At 51.0% G+C, this 16124-nt stretch overlaps 1 protein-coding gene across 1 annotated transcript; it reads right to left on the bottom strand.

Annotated features, from left to right (window-relative positions):
* Positions 1-10749: 10749 nt before the first annotated feature.
* Positions 10750-15318, bottom strand: POU3F2 (POU class 3 homeobox 2). The gene has a single exon (XM_005515995.3). The coding sequence runs from the start codon at positions 15181-15183 to the stop codon at positions 13873-13875; it is 1311 nt and encodes a 436-aa protein (XP_005516052.2). The 5' UTR covers positions 15184-15318; the 3' UTR covers positions 10750-13872.
* Between the last annotated feature and the right edge of the window lie 806 nt (positions 15319-16124).

Raw genomic sequence — 16124 nt, 5'->3', positions numbered from 1 at the left:
TCACACCATGTAACTGAAAATTGTTAGATGTCTCTGTTCCTCTGTGTGCCACTTCTGATCATGCGAACAGTTTAAAAAGCACACCGGTAAAGCCAGATTACAAAATATTTCGGGTTTTCCAGACTTTAATACCTGAGAGCCTGTAAGACATCGTATTACATTATTATTTGGCAAGAGTACATTATTATTCCAGGAAGTTAAAACAGTTACATGTTCTCTGTACTCACGTAATTTTATGTTATATGTCCAGAGGGAGGAAGGGTGGAAAGTAATGTTGTATGAAAACATTCAAAAATGAGAACTCGTCTCTGTTACTTTAACATGTAATTGACAATCTTCATGGAGTTTAAACAGAACACTGTATATCTGATACCATGCATGCTGCAACTGTTTTTATTCACTTGTAAAATCAAATGGCATCACATACAATGCAGGCATTTATTTTTACAAACAGATTTTAACGTAATGCTTCCCCTCACAGTTTTGAAGAACCAGCAATAAAAATGCCCTGATGCAGTGACCAGGTGGTTTTTAACTGCTAAACATCTTTAGAAGTTAAAAATAAGTGCAGCAGCATTTTTGTAATCATGTCCATCTTTCTGGATGCAAATACTCAGACAATTTAAGTTTAAACTTCATGCCAATAGGTCTCCAAGTGCGATTGGAGCCCACTGATAGAGTCTGCATAGTTCCTTGGTGAAAAGGATAAATTGTGTTTAGGATTAGGCTTTTAACTGACTACAAGCTCAGGGCTCCAAGTCGAAAAAAAAAGTTAAAAAAAAAAAAGAAAAGAAAAAGAAGATAATGACATTAAATAGCTTGCATTTGAAAACTATACTGGATGTGTCAGAAAATGCAATTGGCAATCCACTTCAGTTATTTTTTCTAGTACCTGTATCCAATATTAAATGTAACCATTTGGGGACCTGTTGTTTTAGCACAGGAGGCCTCTCATAGAGGGATCAAGAGTGCCTTGTCTAAGTCGTTTTAACAGTTGCTAAAAGTTATCCAAAGCAGCTCAGAATTAATGAAAGCTGGAACAGGAATTAAAATTAAAAGATGCATTACATCTAAAAAAGTGTGATTGATGCAAGCAGTTCTCGTTCTTTCATCAAGATCCTACTGAAGATGGTTGGATTTGGTATCTGCTATCACTTCCCAACACCTGTTCCTGGGCTGCTGCTGCTGGGAGCAGCTGTTCCCTTGCAGTCACTACAGTAAAATGTGAGAGTGCTGAACTGCTTAATTGGGCATTTTGAAAAGATGTACAATGCATGTGCTTTTGGATGAACTTTAGAGAACTTCCTATGTGATATCTCTGTTTAGAGAAATCTTTACTGCATTTTTGCAGTCACTTCTGTTTAGTAATTGTAAAGGGTTTGCGTGCAAAATTATCTGACCATCATATGGAGAGTTCGTTGAAGGTGATGACGTGCTATTTTCAGCGTTTTAATTTTTTTTTCCCGTGCAATGCATTGATAGACTTTTATTCCTCCAGCAGACATCTTTTCTTTGAGGTCTGCAAATGCTACCTGGGGTTGAGTATAAGATACTAATCTTTTAAAGTGATGGGGGAAGGGAAAAAAAGTGACAGGTGGGTACAGAGCCTTCAGGTGGGCACCCTGAACTGTGTCATTGTCAGTGCTATTCCTGCCAGTTGATGTGGGGACAAGGTACTAAACTTGTAAATCACTTTCCATCTGTGTGTGATCAGGTAATATTTACTGTATCACGTACTAATGAGATGCATGGAAAACAAATGTTATGCAAGAGTAAATCATTATCTTTGAATTCGCTAAGAGAAAGGATTTGTAGGAGCAAAATACAGTGGGTACCAATCAAACCTAGAGATCTACAATACCGCTCCATTTTTTTTTTAATATATATTTTTAAATAATTCAGTCTCTTCAGAGAATGGCAGCAGCTTTCAAGTTAAAGTATTGATCCATGGGTGTGCTGCTGCTCTCCAAAAGGCGAAGAGGCTTTCACATCTGTGCCTCCACCACTCAAAGTGGCAGATCTTCAGAAAGGAGGCACGGATCAAGATCAGCCATCTCCAGCTAAAGATCAGGTGCTATCTGCTACCTGATAGCAAGAAGGCAGTTGTGAGGGGGTAGGGTAACGACCCACCTTCTTGCATTTTCCTAAATACACAGTTCTGAGGTGTTTTTTACATCTTCCAGTTGGCAGGAACTGAACCTGAGCCCTGGCAGCTGGAGCTGCCGTATTCAGCTGTGGCTCCGAACTGGAGCATTTTAGTGCCACACATCAGTATATGAACCACCTTCATCTGTGGCAAGTACCGTACCGTACTTTCACTGTTACCACAATTTATAATCTAAAAATGTCGAATGCAGTTTATTAATAAAACCAGATCTTTTTCCTTAAGCAGTGTAAGAGACTGCGTGAAAATGTACACTCTCCTCTTTGCAAGAAAGTGTACAACCTTGCTCCCTAGCTGTTTTTGATATCTCAGAACAACACTGTTTCCTCATAAAAAACTCTTTCCCAGAAGTCTCCTACACATAATGAGTTTAAATTCGGAAGAGTGAGGGAACTCTAGCTCCTTCTTGCACCTTTTCATCTGCTGGACAGTTAGTTGTTACCTGTCATGGCCCTGCTCGCACAGAAGAGCAGGACCTGTCCAGGGAAGCCAGAGAGGCTGTTCCCTCTGGTCGAGAAACAGCAATGCTATCTTTTGTCTCAAAACTAACAGAAATGAAAAAATGGACCATATTCACTTGGGATGCTCTTCTGTATTGGGTAATGGGTTAGGACTGTGACATTTCAATGAAGCTGTTACTCATGTTTTACATGTGCTGCTGTCGCAGCTGCTGCCTCTAAGGACTCCTGCAAACTCCACAGCATGTCATTTTACCCCAGATTCTCTGGACTCTGCTGAATTCAATCTTAAATAGAAAATGTTTGGGACGTCTAAACGACAGGGCTTCCTGCAGCCTGTGGCCATGTGTTTAGGACTAGTAGGTGCTGAACGCTTGAGAACACAGCATCACTTGGTGAAACAGCAACCTTAGCCTGAGGTCAGGGCTCCGAGTGCTCCTGTGGTGTCAGCTGGGGAAGCTGCGCATGTGGAAGTCCCTGTGTCTCCCTCTGCTTTATTGCAATAAGCACTACCCCACTTGGAGGGCTCCTAAATCTGCTGATTACATTGCTTAGTGTAAACGTTCTCCGGATGCTCTAACACTGGCTTCTGACCTATTGCTTTGCTGCAATCCCGCTTCAGGTGAACAAAATCTGGACTCTGCAGAGTTTCCCCAGCAACACCCAAAAAGTTAGATTTGGTCTAGACTCCAGCTAACCTTAGTTGACTAGGTAAGCATTAGGTCCTAATCTGGTAGTAGAGCAGCCTTTCAGAACTTAAAAGGAGCCTATAAGAAGGATGGGGACAGACTATTTAGAAAGGCATGTTGTAACAGGACAAGGGCTAATGGTTTTAAACCAGAAGAGGTCAGATTCAGGCTACATGTGAAGAAGATATTTTTTATGATGGTGGTGAAACACTGGCACAGATTGAAGACGTCCCTGCTCATTGCAGGGGGATTGGACCAGGTGACCTTTGAAGGTCCCTTCCAACCCAAACTATTCTATGATTCTATGCTGTGAGAAGCCTTGAATTCAAGCCAAGGAGAACTCAAGATGCAGGTGAGGCTTAGCCACTGGGTTACACAGCGATACTCTGGGTGATCTCCCTTCTGCCCTTTCACTGGAGATGCAGAGGCAGGAGTGCAAGAGTCATGGTGCTGGGCCAGGCAGGAAGAGAGAGATTGATTTCAGCCTTGTGCACAGGGCCCATAGGCAGGAGAGAAGTGAAATCTAACCTACCCCTATAGATATGTAACTTAAATTGGGCTGACCCCTGTGGCCGGTGGGCCTGTATGGTCAGCTGGAGAGGTGGCAGCACCAAAGCCGAATGGACTGGCTGCCCCTCTGTAGGTCCTCCAAAACACCTCCCTCCCTCAGGCAGTTACACAAGGCACAGAGGCAGGCGGGGTTCTCCAGCGTCTTTCTTGCCCAATTCAAAGGGCCAGACATTCCTAATTTTAATAAGGGACTGCTTGAGTTAAGGGCCTAGATTCCACCCAAAATCAAAACTGTCTGCTTTGGGATATGGTTTATACGCTGAAGGTGTTCAGCAAAATTAGTATACAAAAAGCCAGTGTTATCCAGCTCCCCAGCCCCATTAACAAATAAATTCATCCTTACTTCTCTGCTGGTTTAGGAAGGGTGTCTGAAACAAAGCCATCTTTTCCCTTTAGAAGCTGAACCTTTGTCGTGGCTTTCTGCCTACTGTCAACAGAACTATCTCCACTGCTGAGACTGACACAGGCTCCCTTTGTAGTGGAAGGTGTAGCCACTGCTTACCTTTCCTGTTCCAGCTATGTGTGTAGCATCTTATTTCTGTTATCTGGACAGGCCCACAATTGATGTTCAGCTGGAAAACAGGTTATTTTTCTACCCATGTGTGCTCAGTGCTACAGTATTAGCTGGCTGTAGTGTGATTAGTTCTGCACAGAATGCTCCTTTCTTTCTAAAAATCTTTCTTGGGTTTGTTTTGTTTTGTTTTATTTCAGCTCAATTTGCTTGTTGAGTTAGCAAGACTGAGATCGTGATATGTCACTTCTCTGTTTTCAGTGAATTAAAGTCTGCTGTAGCAGAATGTCTGAATGGCTTGACTTCTTGATATTCACAATATTTTAACATTTTCAGCACCTCCTTACGCAGCGTGGCAAGCTGTAGTCACGAAACCGGTAGCACCAAAATAAACACAAGATGTAAACCTGTACAGTCTGACCAGACAGTGCTGCTGCTGGGGTCTGGGTCCGGTAATAAGATGAACCTCTGACAGCTGTCAATCAGCTTGAGGAAGGTGTCGCAGTTGTGCTGTGAGGCTGAGGTGGTGTTGGGCAAAAGGAGAGAGCACCCAGCCAGCACCAAATAACTCACGGGAGACCAGGACTGTCCCTGGTTCGCTACTCCTGGAAAATGGGGGTTTCACTCAAAGGGGTAGGGGCTTTTTTTTTGTTTGGAGGCCCCGCCGTCCTTGCGACCAAGGAGAGAGAGTGGTCTTGGAGCGGTGGGGGGGATGTGCCTCTGCCCTTCCCGGGGGAGTCCCCGTAGTGGTGGTGGCGATGGCCGCTGGGGGGCGCCCGCACTCCACGCGTGGTCCCGGCTCCGGCCCCGACCCACGACACAGGGGCCGGACCCGAAGCCAGTAGCCGTGGCCGATGGCGTGTTCCGTGGGCCGAAGCTCTGCCGGCGCTGGGACCCGGTCCACGGAGCGGGGCGAGGCGAGGCTCTGCGGGAAGGAGAAACAGGACAACACCCTCCCCCCCCGCAAAGCAACCCCCCTCTGTTCCCGTGTCCCCCCACCACCTCGACCCTTGGGGACACTCGATCCTCAACCGCGGAACCGTTTGTCAGAGGCAGTGGGAAGCTGACTCTCCCCTTCGTGCATCTTGCGGGATTTCTCCTTGCATAGGCAATTGGCAAAGGTTAGGAAGGCGTCTGTAGATCCCCTATAATCCCACTTTAAATATTAAAAGTATAAGCGGCCTGGGCCCAGTATTTACCTATGTAACTCCATAGATTTCCCTCCAGACCTGGACTTCTAAGAATTTACGGGACGGTTTGCGTTTGTTGTTTTTTGTTGTTTTTTTTTTTTTTTCCTGTATCTTTTTCAGCACCCATTCATATTTATTGAACAAACCAGCGGGAAGGGGAGGCGGGGGAAGACACCAACAATAAAAGCAGTGTTTTTATGGCCGAGAAGTAGCCAGTCTCCCTGTCTGTAACGTGAGAGGAAGGCGAGATTCCGTCCCCGCCGCCTGCTTTGTCACTTGCTGGGCTTAAGTGGCCGGCACATCAACACAAAAGGCAAACACACACACACACATACACATCCCAAAACCCGACACAAAACCTCTATTGGCTCAATAGTGAAGATGGGTATCTTGATAACGAAATAACCTTCCTGCTCTGGTGAGGTCTGGGCTCCGGTTCTTACCTCTGCCGTGCTTAAAACGGCAACAGCCACGGAAACGGGGGGAAAAAACCTCAAGAAAGTGTTGAGGAAAAAAATAAGTCTCAAACGAGATTAAGCTTTTAATTACAACTCCCTATCGAAGTAACGCGTTTGATGAATTGATCTTATCGATTAATAGTAATCTTAATTTAAAACTTATAAAATAGTTTCGCAGAAAATATACCTTAGATTCCCCGTTTTTGAGGGGAAAAGAAAAAAAAAGTAAATGCCACCACCATAACTAGCAGAAGAAATTGTAAAGAAAGAACGTGATGCTTTGGCTAGAAATAATTATTTGCGATCGCTTATGGGGGGAAGAAAGTGTCTGTCTGGTGGGGAGATAAATTTAAAAAATTCAAGATTTTTTTTTAAAGGAAAAATAGATGAAAGTTTCCGCCCGCCAACAGTGTCAATTCATCATATTTTTGGCCCGCGCTGTATTAAAGAGAAAAACAAGGTAATTGGAACATGCATCAACAGTTTTCCATGAAATAAGAGTTAAAAGAAGTAATAGAACTAATCACTGTCTCCTCAAATCAAGTAGAAAACATTTCAATGCACTAATTAGAGTAATTAGAATAATAAGACTGCCTATATGTGGTAAGACAATGTGTACAAACAACTTTATTTAATGTATACTGGTAATCAGCGATGCGTGCGTGCTTGAATGCTTAGTGCAATAAAATTCACCCCCGTCCGCCCAAACAATCAAATACAAATTAGTTTAATGATTGTGCCTGCTTGAACGTCTTAGAAATCCACAGGCAGAGGGAAATAAATAGCACCATCCTTGTTTATACGTCTCCCCTACTGACCAAGGAGCTGATGCCTCCATGGACTTGGCAATGAATGACTGTAGACATGAATGAATCAAGGAGGGAAAGAGAATTAATGAATGAGTCAGGCTGGCTAAAAGCAAGTCCTAACTTCTAGACGAGAGTCTCTTACAACTGCCGGGACAGGACGGGGAAGAGGAGGGAGAAAACCGTCTCGCCAGCACTTTTACAAGCTGCCCCTGCCCGGGTTTTCCTACCAGGATTTACCGCCCTGAGAGGAGGAGGGGAAGAAACACCGGCCGCCAACTTTCTACCGGCCTATTCGCTTTTTAAGCCTTAAAACTGACATCTGCGCTGGGCTAAACGGGGCGGTACCGCTGAGCCCGGCCGGGCTGGACGCTGCGGGGCCGCCGGGAGAACCGCAGCGAGTTCGGAGCCGGGACCAAGAGCCAGGGTCACCTCCCGCCCCGGCGGTTCCCCGGGAGAGCCCGCACCGCCCCGGCCCCGCCGTGGGAGCGGAGACGTCCCCGGCCCCCTCGCCCCCCGTGCCCAGTAGCCCTCGATGGGTGGAGGCAGCCTGGCTGCAGCGGCTCTGCCCTGGCTGGAGGCTGATCCTTGTGCACGGACGGGGCCGGGCAGACACCGGCCAAATTCACCCCCTTCTCAGGGAGAAGGGATCCGGTGGCCCCGCTCCCAGCCACCCGCCGCGACTCCCGGCAGCGCCGGCAAGAGAGTTTCCTCCACTACCTCGCCGTCGCTGCCGACGGGAGGGCAGGATCCCACCCCTGCGGGAAGACCGGGGCCTTGAGGGGCTTTGGGGGACGGGGGAGGAAGGGGGTGAGAGGGGAAGGGGCTCCGTGCCTCCACCGGCGGCCTCCCCGGCCCCGAGGCCGCTGAGCGAAACCACTGCACACTCAGAACATTCGGTCGAGTTTCAGGGGTATTTACGCGGACTTTGCAGTGAGGCATTTGCCGTTCGAGGAAAGGGACTTGCAGCGTGGGTCAGGCCATGGGCTGAGACCGGCTGCGGCGTGGGAATACACGCTCTGTGATTCGGAGTCGCTTGCCGGAAAGTCCACTTGTTTGGTTTATAATTTGATGAAAAGTCGGTTCTGGGAAGGAATTCTTCCTTTTTATCTTAACGCTTCAGTTAGAGCACTCCTTGATTCTGCTCTAATTTCCCCCAGAGAAGTACCCGCTCCTCCAAGTAACCGCCCGGTACCACGACAGTCCCGCCGAGCCAGGGTGAAATTCACTTTGTTGGGGGCATCTTGCAACATCCCTGACGACAACCTGGCCATGCCCCGAGCACAAAATACTAACTAAGAGCCTGCAACTCTGAAAAATAGTTTTTTCTTTTCAATCTCAAGATTAAAGTCGGAGGGGCAGCCCAGGCCCCCGCCCTTTCTGAAACACAAAATAAAGAGATAAGCCCAGAAGGAGCAGAGGACATGGGACATCCACGTTTTGCAAGACAGACCACAACATCCAACCCCCTTCAGCAAGGCAGCAGAAGGCCGACACTGCCCTACAAAGAAGCAGAGGGCATCGTCCCCTCCTCACTCCCACCCTCCTGGCCCGCAAGGCACTTCTCGGGCCTAGGCCGGGGGGAACACGCCCTGTACGCGTCCCTCCCCAGGGCTTTATCTAAACCCAGGGATTTAAACAGGAAGAAGCCCAGTGTCCTAGCCTGCCTCTGGCCGCTTCCCACCCCCGTCACCCAGCCGTGGCCGTCGCCTCCCCGGGTGGGTCACCCGTCCTCTTCCAACACCGGAGAAAGTCCGCACCGACGGCGCCGGAAAAAAAGAACCATCAAACCCCCGGCAGCGCGGCTTGGGGACAAGTCAGGGGCCTGGAGCCGCCCCGGCGGGCTGGGGCAGGCAGAGGAGAGAGGAGGGTTTCCCCAACTGTGCAGCTGGAAGAGTTGCGGGGGGGTCGGCCCCAGGCTGGAGATCGGGGCCGAGGCCGGGAAGGCGCAGGCAGCCGGGCCCATCCCGCCGAACGCCCGCGGCGCGCTGCGGCCCGGAACCCCGCCTGGAGGACCAGGCACTGGAGACGGGGTCATGGGTGGGGAGCCCTGAGCTCCCGCCAGCAAAACCCGAGGGACAGAAAGAGACGACGGGGTGGAGACGGGGGCGACCAGAACCTCTGCCCCGTCGAGGCTCTCGCGAGTTTCCCAGCCCGAGAGCATCCCTGACAGGAGGTCCCCGGGGCACACGGCACCGACCACTGCCTCACCCGCAGAGCCGGGGACACAGAGAGAAGCAAACACCACTCAAGGGTTTCAGGATGGATAAAATCCTCCCGCCTTCCAGTTTCGGCCTCCATCAGAAGGAGCGAGCCAAGGAAACAGGGTTTTTTTTTTGTTGACATCTGATCTACGACAGAAAGTCCTTGCTGGGAATGAGCATGGGAGAGCCCAGGGAGCTGCTCCACACCCTGACATCCACCTGCAGAAGGTGCATCCTACGGCTACTCCATTTACCTCTCTTCTTTTTCTTAAAAGAGAGATAGAAGGAAACAGGGGAAATGACCTCCCAACCGGCCGCCCTTCCCGCAATTAGCCGGGAAGAACGAGAAAAGCCGCTCCCGTCCCGTCAAGCCTCTCGCTAGGCAAAGAGCCGCGGAGGCGCAGCCCTGGAGCCACCACAACTACCGGCCGGACCTGGAGCACTGGCTCTCGGCGGCCATCCCCGCGACGCCTGTCTGCCCCACCGAGCAAGGCATCATCTCTCCAAGTCACCTCCTGCCCACCCGACACGGTAGCGCTCGCCGACAGCAGGGCCCTGTCGTCAAAAGCAGAATATTCCCTCGGAGCCCAGCCGAGTGTCCTGCAGAGGGCAGAGGCTGCCCGCTTTCGGCAGCCGGCTCCGCGGGCTATTGACCAAGGACTTTGAAATCCATACCCGGCTTCAACATTTTACCCGTCAGCACGTCTGCGGTCACAAAACACTTCTTCTTTCTGTCACTTCTCTTCGAAACTATTGATAAGATCATTTAGCTGAATCTGTTCGGGATGAGTGTAATATTGACTAGGAGTTAGAAAAGATGATTAAATCTAATAAGCCTAGAAACTATGGTGAAGGAGAGGGGGGAGAAGAGCAGGATATTATTGCACTTAGGAAACCCAGACGGCCAAAAAGGACTTGAACACACCGCCTCATGAGCGAGCACTGTCGTCCCCAGCCCCACTGGTCCCCAGCCGGGACCTCTGCGGGTATAACCGACCGGGTCGCTACACACACGCAGCCGCAGACACCGAACGTGAAAACCTCGACCCTGCCCGCTCGGTGCCGCCGCCGCGGGGCCCGGGACCCGGCCCGACCCGGGGGTGCACAGCCCTGCGGACCCCAGCCGGGACCACACCCCCGCCAGCAGCCGGGTCCTTCCTCCCTCTTTTAAGCAGAACTCCTTGTAATTAAGCCCCGCCTTTTTGCTTTGCTTTTTTCCCTTTTTTTCTTTCTCTCTCTTTTTTTTTTTTTTTTTTTTTTTTTTTGAGTCAGACCTTAAATTATCAAAAGGGAAGGAGGAGAGTATCTTCTCCCCCATGTCTTTCACCAGAACAACACACCACCAGCTTGAGGAGCAGATCTCCCCACCAGCATCAAAGGCAGGACACCCCTACTCGCACAGAAATCAATGCTTCAAAACTCAGGGCTGCGGTTCATCTGCGGAGAGACACAATGAACACAGCTCCTGGGGCTCTCCTTCAAGACCCTGGAAGTTAGGAACGTGGAACCTCTCGATATAGGCATCAAATTTATTCCAAAATTTCCATTAAATATAAAGGGATGGCGGTGCTTTTATACAGAACTCAACTCAGTATAAGTACTGGGGTGTTCTCCCTCCAAATCTTAAGAACTATGCAAATCTGTGCTGTCTTTAAAAATAAAATAAAGATATTTCAATAATTAGAACAAACTATGAAGGTATTGTGCATTTCTGTTTTATGTAGATAATAAAATATTACTTTAACATAAATATATAAGGATCTCTGCGTTTTTATTTTTCCCCACAAGCACATCCAAATGTACCAAAACGAAGTATTTTTAAAGAGACTGAACAAAAAAAAAATTACATCCCATATAGATTTTGTTCACCTATTCATTTAAAGCTACAGAAAAACAGTTTCCAGAACCTGTTTGCTTTAAAAGAAATAAATATACATTGAGGCAGGCCACTTAAAAATGATATGAAAATATTTCCCTGGGTAGCATTTAAAAAAAATAAAGAAAAGAAAAATAGACAAAGAAAACATTGAAACTATTTCTGCATTTCAAATGACAAATATTAAACATATATACATAGTGGTAAGGTTTGTGTGGTAACTTTTTTTTTTAGTAAACCTATTTGGAGTTTGAGGTTTTTCTCAAACATCCTTTCGACTCCGTTTTCTGACCTTACGCACATATTAGTAAGTGTCTGAAAGTTCATTTCCTCCCTTTACCACTGGATCTGCCCTGATCTGATTCACTTCACTAGGCGCTAGTCCTCAACACTTTAAATAACAAGCAGCTCAATACATACCAAAAAAAAAAAAAAAAAAACCAACAAAAAAACCAACAAAACCAAAAAAAGAAAAAAAAAGGGGGGGAATAAAAGAAAAAAAAAGAGAAAGAGAAAAGCTCGGTGCCCGTATCTTTGTAACAATTGTTGGAAAACTAGGAAAAAGGCTAACGCATGTGCCTCTTAGAAACCATCATCTGTCTTACCAAGAAGAAAGAAAAAGAAAGGGAGAAAGAAAGAAAAATAAAGGGAGAAGGAAAGAAAGAAAGAAGGAAAGAAAACCCAATGTCACAGGCGCTTGAAAAGACAATGAGAAACATACTCTAAAGCCTTAGCTACTGAATACAATATTTATAGGAGAGTTCTGCGAGAGAATGCTTCACTGTTTTTTTCTCCAGTCCAACACTCAACTAAGTAAACTTTTAGATTATAAAAATGCTTTGTCTCTATAGCACCCGTTTGTGCTGACTAAATGATCCCTTTATGAATTTATAGCTACCATAGTTTAAATTTCCTCTAATGTATATGCATAGCTGTGTGTGTGCATAAGTACACAAACACACACACGCAGACACACGCACATACATGCGCTGCTCCGAGGTCCCGCTCGCCCGCTTCCCTTCAGAGCTTTTTGTTTTGCCTTTTTTTTTACTTTTTTTTTTTTGTCCCCGTGGGTTTTTCTCTTTTTTTTTTTTTTTTTTAAAGTTAACCGTTTTCGATCGAGATAATGACACGAAATGCACTTTAAAACTATTAACGAAAGGGGGAAAAAAAGACGGATTGAAAAATGGCATATTTTTTTTTTCCCGCTTCATTTCATTCCCCAGTGAAAGACACAAGGCTGCCCAAGTTAAAACTGGTCCTTTCCTTCAATAAATTATACCACAGTCTGACCAAAGGACGTGGGGGGTGGGGGGCCAGATACGAATAGAAAAAAAAAAAAAAAAAGGAGCGAAAAACAAAAGCGAAAAAGAAACGCACAATGTCTCTGCGGAGAGGAGGGTGCAGCGTGTGTTTACACGCAGGTGTAAGCACCCGGACACCCCCTACTCGGGCCCAGCAGCTCCTCAGGCTCTCCCTGGCTCTGTCTCACTGCGAAACTGCTCAATAAAAGAAAGTTTGGAGGCCGACATTGGCCCAAGCAGTGGGACCGGGGATGCCAAAAAGCACGGGGAGCCCCCGGCGGAGGAGGGGAAGGGAAATGGGAGGGGTGGGGGTGAAGCTAAATAATCCCCTTTCCCTGTTAAGGAAGTGCCAGTTTCTCCGTCAAAACTCTGGAAACGTGTTGTTTCGTCTGTGCCTTTCCCACAGCGGGCCTTGCTCGTCCGCACGGACACAACCTTGGAAGGGCTACAAATATTTTTTTCCTCCCCCTCTGGCTGCGCCTCGGCCCCCGGCCACACTGCCTGAAAATGAAGTTTACTTTGTCGATTTGCATTATTCTCCCTTCTCAAAACTCCATTCTTGCCGTTGAAGGCGTATATTAAGCAATTAAGAGAGTCACGTCTCTGGAGAATGGAAGCTGGCGGTGCATATATATGTGTATATAGAGAGATTATATATGTGTATATATGTACGTCTATGCATACATGCATATGTATACATACATACAGATATACGCATTCTTTTTGCTACGGTAAAAGGAGAAAATAAGCGTTACACATATTTAAGAAGATTTGTTTATAACAAAAGTTCACATATACACATAAAGCAAATGCTAAACCACAGTAACATATTATAGACCGGTCACTGGTTGACTAACGCTCACCGTGGAAAATGCAAGACGTTTGCAAAATTAAGGTCGGAAAGGGAGGGGGGGGGCGGAAGAAAAAAATAATTGTTTATGTAAACTTCAATTTTCTTGCAGTGCAAATTGGTACGGTTAAATACTGTCTACATCAAAAGGGAGAGCTTTTCCTTTCTCTTTTTTTTTTCGTTTTTTCTTTTTTTTTTTTTTTCATATATTCCTACAGGGGATCCACAGAAAATAAACACAGCAGCATGTGCCAACACCGAGCGACATTCCACAATGCAATCTTCCCTTTTTGTGGCAGAAGGGGGATGCGGAGGGGGACCCGAGGTGGCTGCGCCCTCCTCTTCCCTTCCCGCCCCCTCCCTGGCCGGGCAGTGCTGTATTTTTTTCGCCAGCGAGCCAAGGAGTTTTGTGTGAACTGCTTCGCCCTGCGCCTGCCCTGCCGGTGCCGCTGCCTGCCTGCTTGTGCGCGGTACTCACTCCATTCCGGTGCACGGGCACTCGCCTGGAAAGGTCAAAATACAGCATCGCACCTGCTACCGTCTAAGGGACAGTCCGGTGCAGGTGCTTTGTCTGTCTGTCTGTCTGCTGTGATTCGCGCTCGCCCTCTCATTATTTTGTTTTCTTTTTTTTTCTTTTTCGCGTTTTTTTGTCCTTTTTTTTTTTTTTGTTAAGATAGGAGAAAATAATTAAAAAAAAAAAAAAAGAAAAGCAAGTAAGAATAAAAGGAGGACAATCAAAAGTTGGGGGAAAGAGCATAAGAGGAGGAGGGGCCGGGCGCCCCCGCCGCGAGTTCACTGCACGGGGGTCTGCACCCCGTGGTGCGGCGGCGTGTCCCTGCTGGGCCCGTACACGTCCTCGGCGCCCGGCAGCGTCCCTCCCGGGGGAGTCATGCGCTTCTCTTTCTGTCTCCTGTTACAAAACCACACTCTCACCACCTCCTTCTCCAGCTGTAGGCTGTCCGCGAGCGAGGTGATCTCCTGGGCGGAGGGCTTGGGGCACTTGAGGAAGTGGCTCTCCAGCGCGCCCTTGACGCTCACCTCGATGGAGGTGCGCTTTTTCCGCTTGCGGCCCTGCGCCGCGATCTTGTCTATGCTGGTGGGGCTGCCCGAGGAGGAGTCCGCCTCCTCCAACCACTTGTTCAACAAAGGCTTCAGCTTGCACATGTTCTTGAAGCTGAGCTGCAGGGCCTCGAAGCGGCAGATGGTGGTCTGCGAGAAGACGTTGCCGTAGAGGGTGCCCAGCGCCAGCCCCACGTCCGCTTGGGTAAATCCCAGTTTGATGCGGCGCTGCTTGAACTGCTTGGCGAACTGCTCCAGGTCGTCCGAGGTCGGCGTGTCCTCGTCCGAGTGCGGGTCGTGGTGCGGCGGCGGCCCAGGGGGCGCGGCGGCGGCGGTGGGTGCCGGCCCGGCCGCCCCGGGGTGGGGGCCGTGGGGCGGCGGCGGGTGCTCGGCGCCGTGGTGCGGCGGTCCGGGGGGCCCCGGCGGCGGCTCTTCGTGGGCGTCGCGCAGGCCGTGGTGGTGCAGCGCCGGCTGCGCGGCGCCCAGCATGCCGTTGACGGTGAAGCCGGGCGGCTGGGAGTAGAGCAGCCCCGCCTGCGCGCCGTTGGCCGCGGCCATGCCGGGCGGCAGGTGCGCCGCGCCGCCCGCCCGCCACGCCGCTGCCGCCGCCGCCGCCGCCGCCGCCGCGTGGTGCCCGCCGCCGCCGCCGTGGTGCACCAGGTGCGGAGCCCGCCCCGGCGGCGGGTGCTGCGGCGGCGGCGGCAGCTCGTCGCCGCGCCCGCCCGCCTGCACCACCGCCGGCTTGATGTCGGGCTGGCCCAGCGCGCCCGCTGACCAGGGCGCCTCGCCGCCGCCGCCGCCGCCGCCACCCCCGCCACCGCCGCCGCCGCCGCCGCCGCCGGGGCCGCCGTGGGACAGCGCCGCGATCCACTGGTGAGCGTGGCTCAGCGGGTGCCCGTTGCTCTGCAGCGCGTAGTCCGCCTGCACCAGGGCGCCGGCGTCGCGGTAGCCGCCGCCGGGCTGCATGCCGCCGGGCGGCTCGGCGTGCACCATGGGGGAGCCGGAGGCGAGCAGGCTGTAGTGGTTGGAGGCTGCGGTCGCCATGACTCGCCGAGCCGCACTGATCGCGCCGGTTAAAGGCGCCGCGCATTTGACAGCTACTTTTTCGCCTCGGGCGCCGCGCGGCGCCCGCGCCCCCCCGGCCCGCGCGGCGGGGCCCACTGCGAAGGCACGCGCGGCTGCCCCGCCCCGCCGCCGATCACCATTGGCTCCCCGCGCCCTGACGGACGCGGCTGCCCCTGGCAACCGCCGCCGCCACCGCCCACCATTGGCGCGCCCTGCCGGCGGCGCCCCGCCCCTCGCCCCTCCCCCGACCGCCCTCTGGAACCCAACTCCGAGGGGGAACGGGGCGCGGGGGAGCGGCGGCCGCGGGGCGGGAGGCGGCGGCGGGAGAGAAGGGGAGGGGAGGGGGAGAGCTCCGCCGCCAGCCCCGCCCCGCCGGGCCAGCTCTGCATCGCACCGCCGGCGGGAGGCTGCCGTCGCCGCTCCGCCCGCCCGCTCCTGTTGCTTGCGCCCAGCCGGAGCCCCCTCCCCGCCGCGGCTCTCTGCGCGGAGCCCGGCAGTGCTGCCCCGGGGCTTGGGGCGTCCGTCCGCCCGCCCCCAACTTTCTCCTCTGGGCTGAGCGCACGCAGCGCCACCCCACAGCCAGGCCCGCCGGCGGGACCAGGGAGCGCCGCGCCCCCGGGAGTGAGGAGCGGGCAGCCCCTTCTCTGCCCGACGGCCCCGGCCTCCCGGCACGCGGTGCTCCCCGGAGCACGCCGCTCTACCGGGAATGTCGGGGCTTCGCACCTCGGCACTGCGGAGGTGGTTTTGTTCCGCTTGTCCCGTCTCGGGGGAACGGGGTGCCTGCAGATCCGCTTCAGCGGCGCTGGCGGCTCTGCATCGATACGGAAGATTTCGGGGCGGGGGGGAGGGGGGACGATTGAGAAGGAAAAAAAAAAAAAAAGAAAAGAAAAGAAAAAGAAAAATGAGAGGGATAGGGGGAA

The sequence above is a fragment of the Columba livia genome, chromosome 3 (genome assembly GCF_036013475.1).
Source record: "Columba livia isolate bColLiv1 breed racing homer chromosome 3, bColLiv1.pat.W.v2, whole genome shotgun sequence".
Lineage (NCBI taxonomy): Eukaryota > Metazoa > Chordata > Aves > Columbiformes > Columbidae > Columba > Columba livia.
The sequence above is the reverse complement of the archived record's forward strand: the minus strand, read 5'-3'. Positions and strand labels throughout refer to the sequence as shown.

Bases quoted from the DNA above. Each gene is read 5' to 3' on its own strand.
- POU3F2 (XM_005515995.3), bottom strand. From the start codon at position 15,183: ATGGCGACCGCAGCCTCCAACCACTACAGCCTGCTCGCCTCCGGCTCC.